The sequence below is a fragment of the Actinia tenebrosa genome, unplaced genomic scaffold (assembly GCF_029948245.1).
Source record: "Actinia tenebrosa isolate PJP-AT-01 unplaced genomic scaffold, QUT_ActTen_1.0 PGA_scaffold2__45_contigs__length_23673736, whole genome shotgun sequence".
NCBI lineage: Eukaryota > Metazoa > Cnidaria > Anthozoa > Actiniaria > Actiniidae > Actinia > Actinia tenebrosa.
In genome coordinates, this window is record NW_028292579.1 from 9,152,440 (window position 1) to 9,167,893 (window position 15,454).

The 15,454-nt window shown below is 35.0% G+C and overlaps 1 protein-coding gene across 3 annotated transcripts in view; it reads right to left on the reverse strand.

Annotated features, from left to right (window-relative positions):
* Nucleotides 1-15,454, reverse strand: part of LOC116297423 (vacuolar protein sorting-associated protein 4B) — a 45,827-nt gene that overhangs the window by 5,827 nt on the left and 24,546 nt on the right. For all 3 annotated transcript variants that reach the window (XM_089034717.1, XM_031705644.2, XM_031705643.2), the window contains exons 2-7: nt 2,708-2,754; nt 2,350-2,362; nt 1,801-1,930; nt 1,361-1,469; nt 836-878; nt 435-571 (exon numbers count right to left, since the gene is read on the reverse strand). In XM_089034717.1, coding sequence (XP_088890843.1) covers nt 435-571; nt 836-878; nt 1,361-1,469; nt 1,801-1,930; nt 2,350-2,362; nt 2,708-2,732 — 457 coding nt within the window. In that variant the 5' untranslated portion in view covers nt 2,733-2,754. The remainder of the gene's footprint in view (nt 1-434; nt 572-835; nt 879-1,360; nt 1,470-1,800; nt 1,931-2,349; nt 2,363-2,707; nt 2,755-15,454) is intronic.

Here is a 15,454-nt window from a genome sequence, read left to right on the forward strand (position 1 = left end):
TTGAAGTTCAGTGGTAGAAGAAAAGCTGTGCATCCCACTGCCATTTTTTACATAGCCTCATTTGCTCAGTTCAATTGTCACTTTGCATGTCATTATTTAGAGCTACTTTGAAGTGAATGATGACTAATGGTACAAAATTATTTATCCCCAAATGGTATACCCATGGCCACCAGCTAAATCAATAAAATCAGGTCCCTACTTTGGACAATGTTTAGGTGTTCAGCGTGTGATATCTGGCATAATATAATTTATACAGCACCTGTAGCTGACATCATAATACCAAAAATAACAATACCAGCTTTACAATCTATAGAAAGAGTAACCGATAATAAATATAACCAAAGACTGAGCAGCATAAATTATATTACACTGGAGAAAGCCTTTCTGTTATTTTGCAATCAAGTTGCAAGTTATAAGAAATGAGTTTTGTGTACCTGTAAATAGATGTGGGTATTGCAGAGGCAGAATGATTGCTTCTCGTAAAGTCTCTTTAGCTACTGCAAGGCCAGCCACATCAGAAAAACTGATACCATCTCTTGCTACAATAGTATCTTCTATAGCAATCCTACGACTAAGTAACATCATTATTATGGTCATTAGTACTGGTGTTCACTTGATTTTGGTTAAAAACAAATATCAATACCTCCCCCTTAGAGCGAATGAGAATTTCCAAGGGGTGAGGAGGGTCTGAGAAGAGTAAATATTGTGTAATGTAACAGACAATATTCATACATCCCTTAGGGTCCTGCTTCAGCAGAGGAGAGAGCTAGGTGCATGCATATTGTAATTTTCAGAAATACAATTTTTGAAAATTGAAGGTTATGATTAAATCTACCTGTTCGTATTAGGTGCTGCTTTTTCATCATTGCCTGATGATCCTATAGTTGGGATATAAATGATAATGTGTAGGTTTTATTATATCTTTAACATTTTTCAAAGTATCAGTTCAGGTTAATTATAAAAGCTAAATAGAATTGCAAACTTCTATGAAAAAAAAAAACAGACAAAAAAAAGATTATATTTTACAAATGTCACATTTACAGCCATTTTTTGGCCAGCTTACTGTCCTTTCTGGTGTTTCTTTTGAAAGTGTCTAATAGATACTATTGGACTATTCATGTTGGTCTTTAGAAAAACCATTCATGATTTATGGGTTGTCAGGAAGAAAACTGTGGTTCTTTGTTTTAAAGCAATGCCCACCACTGTACCAGGATTAGAGAATTGCTGACCTCTCTCAAGATTCCACATAGCCCCATGCACCAACCAAGACCCCTGAGGTGAGTGCACTACCCACATGCCACCCTTGATTATATACTCACAGTATAACTCTCTATGTTCTTTATGGTTGCTAAACCCCTACCTTTTTCTTGTGATGTTGGAATCAACCCAGCTTGATTCAACTGTGACTGTTTTGCCAGTACAATGTTAAGGTTATGGGCTTGACTCAGAGACAGCTGCTCTAGTGCATTCTGTTTGTTAAATTATCATTGAATCCATGATAAACTACATATAATACTTTTTTCTTTTTTAGTTCATGTGTTTATTTCTGGTTTGTTTGTGTGTTTACTTTTTTTTTTTTTTTTTTTTTTGTTAGCTTTTTTGTTGTTTTTGGGTTGTTTTTTTTTTTTTTTGCTTTTTTCGTTTTCTCATTTGATTATTTGTTTATTTACTTGTTTGCTTTTTTGTTGGTGGTTTGTTTGCTTATTTGTTGTGTGTGAGCCTTTTTATGCTTATTTGTTTGTTTGTTTGGTAAATGAGATAAAAACATTTCTTCCTATATAAAGATATATTTTTCACTACCTTTATTACTGGTCTTTGTTCCAATACTTTCAAACTATCAACGTACTCTGCACTCTTTTGGTATTCACCAATCAACAACTCTAGATCAACATTTTCTGTTTTCTTGCACTCAACTGCTGCTGCTTCAAGGCTGTATTTTTTAAAAAATTTGTTCATAAATTGATAGAATTCATAGCTTAAATATCCCGAGGTAGCAAATCTTGTTCTCAAAGGATTCGAGTTTTCTTTTTATAAGCATTTTAGAAAGAGGATAGTTTACAAGATATAAAGCTTGCATAATCAGAGGTCATTAAATTATATTGTCTTCAAAACTTCACGACATGCTAATACGATTTTTGTTTTTCTTTCTTTTTTTTCTTTTTTTTTTTTTTTTTTTTTTTTTTTTTAGTACTATCTAAAATAAGCTTAAATAAAACTTCATTCCAAATCAAATCAAAGAATTATACCAGCTAAATTGGAAGTTAAGTTCTTTCTAATCTGACAAAGTACCAGAAACAAGTTCGTACTTACATCCATTACAGAGAATTCAAAGTTCAATATTGTACTTACCATCGTGTTGCTTCTGTACGAGGCATTTTATGACAGAAAAGAGAAAATATATGTTATTTATTTTAAGCTTAAAGTAAGCTTATTTAGAAAACAAATAAGCTTCAGAGCAGCAAATTGTTTTTAGAAATCGTAGACATTTTTTGCCTTTTTCACGAGGGAAATCACGATACTTTAAAGGAAGAAGGTGTCTTAACTGAGGAAAGACATTAAAAAATGGTAATTATAGATACTTTTTTCTTCTCCACTACGAATTAGTCAGGCCAAATGATTAATCTTTTGCTTCTATCAAACAAGTAAGTTATAATGAACCATTTTGTGTAATATAGAAAGAAAGATCCAAATAGTGATTTATACTTGCCTTCAAAAGTGCTCAAACGACTCATATCGTAGTTATCGCAATTGCTGCTGTTGATTTTAAAATCAAACCAAAAATTTAAGTAAAACTTGGAGAAAAATAACAAAACTTTTTGGTCACTTTTTTTCCTTTTCAGACTTTGGCGAATTACTGCTGAACAGAGTAGTGCAGGTTCAAGAACGAGATCGAGGTTCCAAATGAAAAAATAAGTGACGTATTTCCGGTTCCAAGCGAGCACAAACATTACTATATTCTTGGCCCTCAGTTCAATACTCAAAATTTTGAGCCACAAGTACCTTAAGAAATGATGTCAAACTCTAAGACTCCGTCTACACTTGTCCAGGTGTTTTTAAGAACGGATTTTTCTATTTCGGTTAAAAATTGTTTTCATCCGTCCACAGGCATCCGTTTTTGAAAAGTTGCGTTTTTAATGCAAATGCACAAAGAAAAATTATGTTTTAAAAAAATATTTGGATACTTGACCCCACCCTGATCAAAAGGCCCATGGGACGGGGCCTTAAATGGTTCGTAAAACCTCTAATTACACCAAAGTATTTTTACAAAGGACGACATTGCTGTAACAACTTCATTGCTGTAAAGAACATAATGTTGGCCTCAAATGCAAAAAAAAAAAAAAAAAAAACAGAGCATAAATTAGAGACGGAAACTTCTTTAAGGAGGCTGGAAAGTGTTTTGTGCCTTCACATACACTCACAATTATGAACTAAAAAGATTAATATGGCTAAAGTATGACAGCAAGTAAACCAGGAAAGCCAAAGACCATAAACCAAAGATCACAATGAACATGAAAAATGACGTACGACGTTACTATGACAACATCAAAACACTTCTTATGCTATCAAAGATGCAGTTCATTTAAAAAATCATAACTCAGAAACAAAATAGTGAAATTTTTCAAAAACCGGAATATTTGAACTTTGTATCGTATTCTTCTATTTGAAAAAAAAAATTTGTAAAAGGAAATTCGTAAAAATCAATTAGAAACCTAAGTTTCCAAAACAAAGACAACAAGCTTAAACGGCAATAGCAGTCGTCGACTATTAGTAAAAATTGCACAAAATTTGTTCTTTACTATAACAACGATTTTAAAACGAGTTTTTTCGTGTTGTACAATAAACTATTTATTCACCCGGTGTATTTTAGCGCTAGTTGTGTACTTTACAGCCGGATAATTTTACGAAACTTCAGTTTCCTAAGCAAACACAACGAGCTTAAACAAGAGCAATCGTCGACTATCAGTAATAATTGCACGAAAAAGCTCACAAAATTAAACGCTTATTCAAAACAAAGAACGAAAATGGGGGTTCTTCTAACATCGTTTTTGGAGATCATGAAATGTTAATATTATTTTCTTGCCAAGTTTTGAAAAGAGAAATGACAGGAACCAACCAGTTCCCACAAAATAATTCATAACTTGAAAAAGTAAATTAGCTGCGTAGTGGAAGTATTTTTTCAGAAATTTCTACTTTGATGATTCAGAGAATTAGCTAAAATTATTTAGCGGACTTTTCAAGAATAAATTAAAGTTTAGCATTTTCCCCCTCCTGAAGAAAAGAAAATCGATGTCAAACGATAACAACAAAAACTTCACAAACCTACAAAGTTCCACTACTGTGCGGATACTCCAACCGGCAACACTAGATAAACTAGCCTCATTAACCAATCATATTGCGACAATTTAGTTCAATACCTTTAACCAGCCAATCAGATGGCGCATGGACATAATTAAGAAGAGCGTGACAACGTGATAATCTGATTGGCTAACACTGTTATCAGTTCAATCTCTGTCTAGTTTACTGTTATCTGATTGGTCAGTTTTATTCAAGTGGTCCTGGTTAGTGTGTTCGCCCAGTAATTACTTTTCCAACTTTTCACCTGTTCTTTTAGAAAATTGAAAGGAGAATATAGAGTATCTTGCAAAATGTTAAGGTTTCGCCCTGTTGAAGTTCAAAACATGATAGTTCCTTAATAGAATTTGTAAGATTTTTCATCTATTTAGAGTTTTGATTTTGGAGCGGCCCAAAGTATTTTCAACCTTTTTAAATTGTAATTTACAGTTTCTTCGAAAAAAGCAGGTTCGATCGTCTTCCTTAGAATCAAATAATACCTTGTTTAGTAGGAACTTTTTAAGGTGTACTGAGATCCCGAAAATGAAATGAAAATAACATGAACAGTTATTAACACGTAATAGTCAAGAAACCTAAGACAACAAGCTTAAACAAGAGAATTCGTCGACTATTAGCAAAAATTGAATGAATTATTAATGTTAAATTTCATTACTATAACAACTATTTTAAAGACTGTCAACGTTCACAGTCGGAAAACTTTTTCCTGGGTAAATTGGTTTTGAGTTAATTATTTTGAAGGCCAAATATATTTGAGTTCAGTAAGGAGTCATTTCGTCAGTAGGAGATTGAAGGTGGAAGGGACAGGCTCGTTATCAGTTCAGCTCAAACCATGAACGGTTCGGACAACCTAACGCAAAGCAGTTTGTCGTGCTTCAGTGTACCCGATTCACATCTTGTACTAACCGTAAAGATAATGGCCATCTTGTTAGTGGGTGGATTTGCTGTGTTTGGCAATATTTTGATAATCTTCCTCGCTGCCAGATTCACCGTGAAAAGGAACATCCATCATTTGATCATCAACATGGCCGTTTCAGATATTCTCATTGCTGTTGTGTTTTCGTATGACCTCCTTACTTTTCTACTTCGTCTTCCACATCTCTGTGATCTTTGGGATAATGACGTTCTAGCCATCACTATATGTACGGCGGCTTACTACTCCTTCAGCAATGCTTCCATGTATGTGACTTTGACTAGTCTACTGATAATAAGTGTGGAACGGTTCAGATCAACCAAGGTAACTGTACACAGAGTTCGTCCATACACGATGAAAAAACGTCTGGCACTAGTCTCATGTTCTTGGCTGCTTCCTATGGGACTTTCTGCCCACTTTGCTTGGTATTCCCAAACTGAACAGCCTAGCACAACAGAGTCAATAACATTTTTCGTTTTGTTTTGTTTTGGCCAACTCTTTGTTCTTCTTATGATGTGTTTAGTTGTGATATTTAATATCATGACTTCATTCAGACTTTGCAAATCACGTCGAACCTTCCCGCAAGGCAATTTTTCTAACGAACAGAAGAGAGCTAGAGAAAAACAAACAGCTAAGGCAGTGAAAATGGTGTTGTGTTCGACTCTACTTTACACCTGTTGTTATCTTCCAGGTTTTCTCCATTTCTTTTATCTTGCTTTACACTTTTCCAGAGTGTTTTCAGTATCTCCGCCATATTCCAGTTGCACTATTGATTGGAACACGTTACACTTTATTCTTGATTTCCTTTTTCTAGTCAACTCTTGCTTCAGTCCTTGCATTTATATTGTTTTCCTAACTGAATTCAGACAAGCAGCTAAAAGACTATTGCACTAGTAATGAATAGCACTGAACTTATAGTAGTCTCAGTATTATGATGGAAAATAACTTATTCTTGTACTATATAACATTCCCATGTGGAAACAATGAAAGTAAAATAAACTACGTATCACTAATGATGAATAAAAAATAGTAATGAATAGCACTGAACTTAGTAGTCTATCATGTTAAAAAAGAACTTATTCTTGTACTATATATCATTCGCATTAAATTAAAAATACGAATTGTGAAATAAGCTCTTTATGATATTCTTTCATATCAATATCCATCAAATCATATGACATTTCTTACTCCTTCCTCGCTATTTTTGTTCAAAAAAAACTCATATTGCGCTAAACATGGCTTTAACTAAGAGCAGGACAGAAAAGAAAGACGGGCAGATGGCAAAACAATTCATTGAATTACCCCAGAAATCCTCGAAACTTGAAAGCGAGCGATAGCCACATACAGTATCTTTTAATATTCCTTTTGCGTTAGCATGTATAATATAACATGGACTTTCGATGTCGCCCCAACATTTGGCAATATTTTGATTATCTTTCTCGCCGCCAAATTCACCGTGAAAAGGAACATCCACAGATATTCTAGTTGATGTTAGTAATTCGTATCACATAATTCGTTCTCTACTTCGTCTTCCACATCTCTGGGAACTTTGGGATAATGTAGTTAAAAAATTAATTTCGTTCCAAGCTTTAGGGTCTCTGACACATCAGGAGGGAAAGGATGGAAAATACAAATTGATTTCCCAAAACTATTTGAAAAAAGGGCCATTCATTTTATTATTAACAACATATATTTACTGTATTAATACACTGCCACAAAAGCCGAGTTTGGGCTCCCTGTGATTATACGTCTCCACAATAGATGATACATGATTACGTTTTATGTATTTCTTATAGTATATTTTTCCCTTCGTTTGGTCAGATATTAGACTTCCTATCCAACCACCTGTAATATCTCGAACAGATGGTTATGAAAATATTTAATATCCTTGTGTTAGCTAATATAGAATGTAGATGTCACATTTTTAGAAGACAGACTACTTTAGCAAAGAGTAATTAGAAAAAATTTTTTTAAGAATTTTCATTTTACAAAAAACAATTTAATGCTGAATAAAAACTAAAACAAAAAATGTTTGCCGAGCTTGTTTTAAAGACAATGAAATTTGAATACTACCATCTTGACAAGTTTTCGAAAGCAAAGTGGCTTTCCACAACATAATTCACTCCTTGAAAACGTAAAAACAGCTATTAGTAAGTAATTTTGTGAAAGAATCTACTTTGAACATTTTTTACCGAACTAGCTAAAAATAGTTAGCGGGGTTTTCGTGAATAAAACAAAAATTAGCATTTTTTCGCTTGAAGAAAAGAAAATCGCTCTCAAATGACAACAACCAAAAACCAACAAAAGCCTTTTCCTTGAAGTTCAATTAATTCCTTTTTTTTTTTCAAATTAAAAAGTAAGCAGCTTGTCTGATCACTAGATGATTTCACATGAAGCATCGGCAAATTTATCCTGGAAACTTCGTCAACAGAAAGATCACCGAAAATGAAATGAAAATGGCATGAACAGCCGTTAATTGGTGGGTAAATTGCAATTGGTTTTGAGTTAAAGATGCAATAAAGTTACAACAAAAGCATAGTAAGGAAGGAAGGAAAGAAAGAAGGAAGGAAGGAAGGAAGGAAGGAAGGAAGGAAGGAAGGAAGGAAGAAGGAAGAAAGAAAGAAAGATAGAAAGATAGAAAGAGAAAGAAAAAGAGAGAGAGAGAGAAACAAAGAAACAAAGAAACAAAGAAAATGCGTATTATCATTCGGCACATTCAATTTCCCGTGTATTACGACTAATTTTGAGTGCAATTACAGAGCGATAATACGCGGTCGGTGAACCGGTATGAACGGGTCTGAAGAAAAGAAAATCGTTGTCAAACGATAACAACAAAAACTTCACAAACCTACAAAGTTCCACTACTGCGCGGATACTCCAACCGGCAACACTAGATAAACTAGCCTCATTAACCAATCATATTGCGACATTTAGTTCAATACCTTTTACCAGCCAATCAGATGGCGCATCCATATAATTAAGAAGAGCGTGACAACGTGATAATCTGATTGGCCTAACACTGTTATCAGTTCAATCTCTGTCTAGTTTACTGTTATCTGATTGGTCAGTTTTATTTAAGTGGTCCTGGTTAGCGTGTCCGCACAGTAATTACTTATCAAACTTTTCACCTGTTCTTTTAGAAAATTGAAAGAGAATATAGAGTATCTTGCAAAGGTTTCGCCCTGTTGAAGTTCGAAAGGTGATGGTTCCTTAATAGAATTTGTAAGATTTTTCAGCGGTAAAGTGGAGTTTTGATTTTGGTGGAGCGGCCCAAAGTATTTTCAACCTTTTTAAATTGTAATTTATAGTTTCTTCGAAAAAGCAGGTTCGATCGTCTTCCTTAGAATCAAATAATACCTTCTTTAGTAGGAACTTAGGTGTATAGAGATCCCGAAAATGAAATGAAAATAACATGAACAGATATTAACACGTAATAATCAAGAAACCTAAGTTTCTAAAGCAAAGACAACAAGCTTATACAAGAGCAGTCGTCGACTTTTAGTAAATATTGCACGAGTTATGAATGTTAAATTTCTTTACTAAAATAACGATTTTAAAGATTGTCAACGTTCACAGTCGGAAACTTTTTCCTGGGTAAATTGGTTTCGAGTTAATTATTTTGAAGGCCAAATATATTTGAGTTCAGTAAGGAGTCATTTCGTCAGTAGGAGATTGAAGGTGGAAGGGACAGGCTCGTTATCAGTTCAGCTCAAACCATGAACGGTTCGGACAACCTAACGCAAAGCAGTTTGTCGTGCTTCAGTGTACCCGATTCACATCTTGTACGAACTGTAAAGATAATGGCCATCTTGTTAGTGTGTGGCTTTGCTGTGTTTGGCAATATTTTGATAATCTTCCTCGCTGCCAGATTCACCGTGAAAAGGAACATCCATCATTTGATCATCAACATGGCCGTTTCAGATATTCTCGTTGCTATTGTTTATTCGTATCACAGCATTCGTTCTCTTCTTCGTTTTCCATATCTCTGGGAGCTTTGGGATAATGACGTTTTTGGCAACATCTTATGCAAGGCTTACTTCTTCTTTGGTTCGGCTTCCATCTATGTGACTTTGACTAGTCTACTGATAATAAGTGTGGAACGGTTCAGATCAACCAAGGTAACTGTACACAGAGTTCGTCCATACACGATGAAAAAACGTCTGGCACTAGTCTCTTGCTCTTGGCTGCTTCCTATGGGACTTACGGCTCACATTGCTTGGTATTACCAAATTCACCAGGACAGCAATACCCGTGCATGCTATCCAAACTTTTCAAGAACTTATTCCTTTCTCAATTCTTTTGCCTACCTGTTTGTTGTTCTTATGACGTGTTTAGTTGTGATATTTAATATCATGACTTCATTCAGACTTTGCAAATCACGTCGAACCTTCGCGCAAGGCAATTTTACTGACGAACAGAATAGAACTAGAGAAAAACGAACAGCTAAGGCAGTGAAAATGGTGTTGTGTTCGCTTCTACTTTACATGTGTTGTTTTCTTCCAGGTTTTCTGTACGACTTCTTTTATGCTTTCCACTTTGCCAAATTGTTTTCAGTGTTTCAGCCAGATTCCATTTGCACTGTTGATTGGAAAACCTTATATTTTATGCTTCCTTTTCTTTTTCTTTTCAACTCTTGCTTCAGTCCTTGTATTTATATTGTTTTCCTAACTGAATTCAGACAAGCAGCTAAAAGACTATTGCACTAATAATGAATAGCACTGAACTTAGTAGTCTATTATGATGGAAAATTATTCTTGTACTATATCATTCCCATGTGGAAACAATGTAAAGCTAAAATTACTATTGCACTGGCTAGTAATGTAATAGTAGTCTATTATGATGGAAAATCAATCTGCGTACTATATATCATGTATTCCCATGTACAAACTCCAGTGTATAGAAAAATAAACTACGTATCACTAATGATAAACAAAAAATAGTAATAAATAGCACTGAACTTAGTAGTCTATTATGATGGAAAATAATTCTTGTACTATATATCATTCCCGTTCAATAAAAAATACAAAACATTTGTGAAATGAGCTCCTTATAATATTCTTTTATATTAAATCAATCATTTCTTAACACATTTTCTAACTCCTTCCTCGCTATTTTTGTTAAAAAGCCTCAGATTGCAGTAAACATGGCTTTAACTAAGAACAGGACACAAAAGGAAGACGGGTAGATGAGAAAAACGTAATTCAATTCCCCCAGAAATCTTTGAAGCTTGAAAGCGAGCGATAGCCACATACAGTATCTTTTTAATATTCTTGCGTTAGCATGTATAATATAACATGGACTTTTGATGTCGCCCCAACATTTTGCAATATTTTGATCATCTTCCTCGCCGCCAGATTCACCGTGAAAAGCAACATACATCATTTGTTCACCAACATGACCGTTTCAGACATTCTCCTTGCTGTTGGTTGTTCGTATCACTCATCATTCGTTCTCTACTTGGTCTTCCACATCTCTGGGAATTTTGGGATAATGTCGTTAAAAAATTAATTTTGTTCCAAGCTTTAGGGTCTCTGACACATCATCAGGGAAAGCCATAAAAAATATAAATTGATTTCCCAAAACTATTTGAAAAAAGGGCCATTAATTTTATTATTGTGTCGCGGCACATTTTTAGAAGGCAGACTACTTTAGCAAAGAGTAATTAGAAAACCTTCTAAAAATGTTCATTTTAAAGAAGAATTTTCGTGAATAAAACAAAATTTAGCATTTTTTTCGCGTGATGAAAAGAAAATCGTTCTCAAATGATAACAAACAAAAACACAAGCCTTTTTCCGAAGGTAAATTGAAAATAATTTTTTCAAATTTTGACAAACAAAAGATTGCTTTATACCTTGTTGTTTTGGAGAACCAAAAGAAAGATATAGAGTATCCTGCACATTTTTAGGACTTCACCCTGTTGAAGTTTCAAACGTGACGGTTACTTAAAGAAGTTCTACTGTTTTTCAGCGATTTTGAATTTGAAACGTTTCACGTTCAGCCATTTTAAATCGTAATTAAAGTTTCTTCAAAAAAGCAGGCCGTTCGATTGTATTGCTTTCGATTAAAGAGAACTTTCTTTAGTAGTTTAGCTTAGTTTAGTTTAGTTTATTTGTCATAATATAAACAAATACATTTTATAAAACTTGAGAAATACAAATTTTGTGACTGGCGAAGAAGACAGAACTTTCGTCCCATTTGATATTCCTTCTCCATACAATTTACATACAACACAAACATGATTAACATCAAAATTGACGAGGAAAAAAACAATAATAAAAAGAAAAACACGTCAAAATATATCAAAATTCAAGTTCAAAAGATTTTAAGGTGGTAAGTAGTGTTCCATCTTGGAAGCAAAATGGGTGGTCACAAGTTCCTTAAATTTGGAAAGGCTTACATCATTCATTTTAAAGTGTATTGGTATATATCGAATTCCATACTTTGATAGATCTAGGTAGAAATGAGTTAAGGTAATAGTCCTGTTTGAAGAGATTAAGTTCTTGGAAATTGTTTTGGTAGTAGTTTCTTGAGACAAAATTAGGCTTAGGTACAGGCTGTAGATATTGCTCAAGACAGGAGTTTATTTTATCGTGTTTTAGTTTATGCAGAAGAATAAGGTCAGTTTTCGGTCGTATATTCATGGTTTTCAACCATTCCCAAGAGAATTAAATAACCAAAAGACACGGCGGCAATTTTGGAGGATATAACAAAAGAATTCAATGACAATCCTTTTGTTAAGTTCCTCCAACATGGCCGCCGTGAAAACCATCAATATTCAAGAGGAAGGATGTCCAGTATAAATAATCTGTCAGTATAAGTCATATCGTCCGGATAGTTCAAGATAAACTTTGTAGCCCTTCACTGTACATTTTCAATTTTCAACGTTGGAGTTTTTTAGTATACGGTGACCAAAGACTTGAAGCATACTCGAGCTGATGTCTCGCAATAGCTAAATAAAGATGTTTACGAGTCCTTGCATCCGTAATTTCTCTACCACACACACGCTTTATCAAACCAAGACACTTGTTTGCTTTGGAACACATTTCCTCAACATGCTTAATTTTGCCCAGGTGAGGTCCGATGATATAAGGCTGCGTTCATAATGTATGGCAGGGGGGGGCAGGTGAAATTTTTAAATCCCCCCCCCCCCTTGAAGTCCCCCAAAAAATAACTATGCCCCTGGGCATAGCCTCCGTTGCAGACGTCCTGCGGGGTTCGGTTCGGATCCCTCCGAACCGAACCCCGCAGGACGTCTGCAAAGTAGGCTACCCTGGGCAATCTCTCGTAGCTTCTAAATATTTGCATCTCCCCCAATTCTCTGACAAAAATTTTCAAACCCCCCCCCCCCCCCCTGCCATACATCATGAACGCAGCCTAATAACTCCAAGGTCTTTTGCATAGGGCGCGTGCGTTAGGTAGATCTTCATCGCAGATTTTGTATTGATTTACAGCCTTAATTCTTTTGTCAACATTAAATTTCATTTTAGAATAGCGACTTTCCAGCTATAAACACGGTCAATATCCCTTTGCAAATCGTTGTGATCTGAATCCGATTTGATGACTTTGTATAGTTTTGAATCATCAGCAAATAAGGCAAGTTTAGAATCACCTAGAATATAATTATATGATTAACATACACAAGAGAAAGAAGAGGTCCAAGTATGGATCCTTGAGGAACCCCAGATGATACAGGTAACCATTGGGAGTAAGAACCATCAATAACGACACGCACGCTGCTGTCTATCGCTTAGATAATCAAGAAACCAGTCGAGAAGTCCACCAGTGATAACGCATTTTTTTAGCTTAGAAAGAAGAATATGATGCGTTACTTAATTATCAAATGTTTTAGGCAAATTCATGTGTACAGCGTCAACTTCAGTGCCATTGGCAAGATTTTCTAAGATATCATGATAAATCTCAAGAATCTGTGTTGACTTTCCTTTGATAAATCCATGTTGCAGAGGATAAAGTAGAGGTATTATGTGAGAACAACAGTATAGTTAAACACACAGCGTTCCACAATCTTTGATAAGATACATGATAGAGATATCGGTCGGTAGTTAGAAGCAAGTAATGGATCTTCTTTTTTAAAGACTGGAGTGATATTTGCACGGCTTCCATAATGTTGGTACCTTTTCTAACGACAGTGATAGGTTGAAAAAACGACTTAGTGATGGAGCTATAACATCAGCAGTGTTCATCAGAATTTTACCAGGAATATTATCAGGACCACATGCTTTCTTAGGGTCAATCACCTGAAATGCTTTACAAACATCATATATAGTAAGTTCAATGATAGCTAAGTATGGAATATTGCTGGTAGAATCATCAACATTGTCAATCATATTAGAATTGCTGGTTGTAAATACAGAGTGAAAGTAGGTGTTGAGGAGGTTTGCTCTCTCAGTACTGTCCGTTATAAAGGACTGACCATCACGAAGAAAGTTAGGACCAGAACGCTGTAATGTATACGACTTGACTAGAGACGAGAAGTGTTTAGGGCTCTCTAGAAGTGAGTCTTTTATGTTGTCAGCATGATGTTTCTTTTTGTTTCTAATCATTTGGTTTGTGTTCCTTCTAATATCTTGATATTTCGACCAGTCATCTGGATCACCAGTTCTGCGTGCTCTTAATCTTTGCTTGTTTTTCTTCTTGATTAGTGATAGCAATTCTTTGTCTATCCAAGGATGACTATGTAAACTTCGAAGCTTTATTCTGGGTATGTTCTCTTCAACAGCTGACAGAAAGAGATCACTCCAATGTGATAGTATAGTGAGGCATTGATGTCATCTTGTATAGAACGGTCTGAACCCAGGTGAATGAATGTTAATCGAAGTATTATGATCATCCGGGTGGATGTAGTCCTGAGAAGGACTGTTTGATGTGACTGTCGTTTCGACAACCTGAGCGGAAGTCATCTTCAGAGTCAAGTGAAGAACAAAGTTGATAATAATTGATGTCATCATTAACAAGTGCCATGTCCCATGGAATGCGTGTCAGTACATCGTTCAGATTCTTCCAGTCAGCTTTTTTGAAGTTGTATACGACCCGACTGTACACAGGTTTCAGTAAAAGCGATTAGCTTGTGATCTATACGAAGAATGCCGTCAAAGCCGTGGACATTGGTAATTTTTACAGGAATGTTAGTAAGGATCAAGTCCAATATTTTATCATCTCTGGTCGGGAATTCGACTGCTTGATGGAAAAAGTAATCTTTCACTTTTGCAAAGAAATTATGAGATGGATCTGAAGATGTTACAGCTCCAGTGCTCCAATCGATGTTTGGTAGATGAATTTCTCCACATGGAGCGCATGCTTTATGAGAGCACACAGCACGCGCGCGTACTTTCAGTTGCTTATTCCTATCCAAAAAAACGGTTATTCAAATTTGTATTCTATAAAAGAAATAAATAAACTAGCTTGCCGTTCTTTGTGGAATTATAAAACTCTTAGGGATTGGTAGAATACTCGACACCTAACACTTCTCTCGTGTTCTGCCAACCCCGCGTGCTTTATGACCGCACACAGCACGCGCGCGCGTTTTCTATTTCTTCAGTACAGTCGGAAATTCGAAATTCGAGAACAATATCCGAACTTCTTGGTAACACAATGCAACATCATTTATACCACGTGATGGCTAGCGATTTACCGGCAATAAAATTGAAAATAATCAATTCCTATATTAGTTATTTTGTTAATTTTTATTTTCATATGACAACGTTCATGCAAGGAGGTGTATAATCTTCGAAATATTTCAATATTTAAAATATCACAATATTTCGCAGTTTGCAGTTTTGTTCAGTCTAAACGAGTTGTTGCAAAAACCTCTACGGCATATGAGTGTCAATGTTAAACATATCCAGAAAGAACGAATCAAACACGGCGGTTAAGTGAAATTGTTTTCATTCTTCCTTTCCATATTTTTGCTTCTTGTAGGCACGTAATATATTTCAGTTAACAGAATACCAAAAAATACGCAAAAGTTGGGTCTTAGTAGCCTAGGACGGCAGCAAAACAGCTAAACTTGCTGTGATTGGCTGAAACAAAATTCACCGCTCAGCTGGATCTATCCTTTAAAAAAACTGTGTAAAGACAGAGCATAAATTCAATGTCCGAAAATATCCTACAAAAAAATTTGTATGATTACTTTAATTTTATTTAAATTTTGCTAAAATGTATTAAATCTTGCAT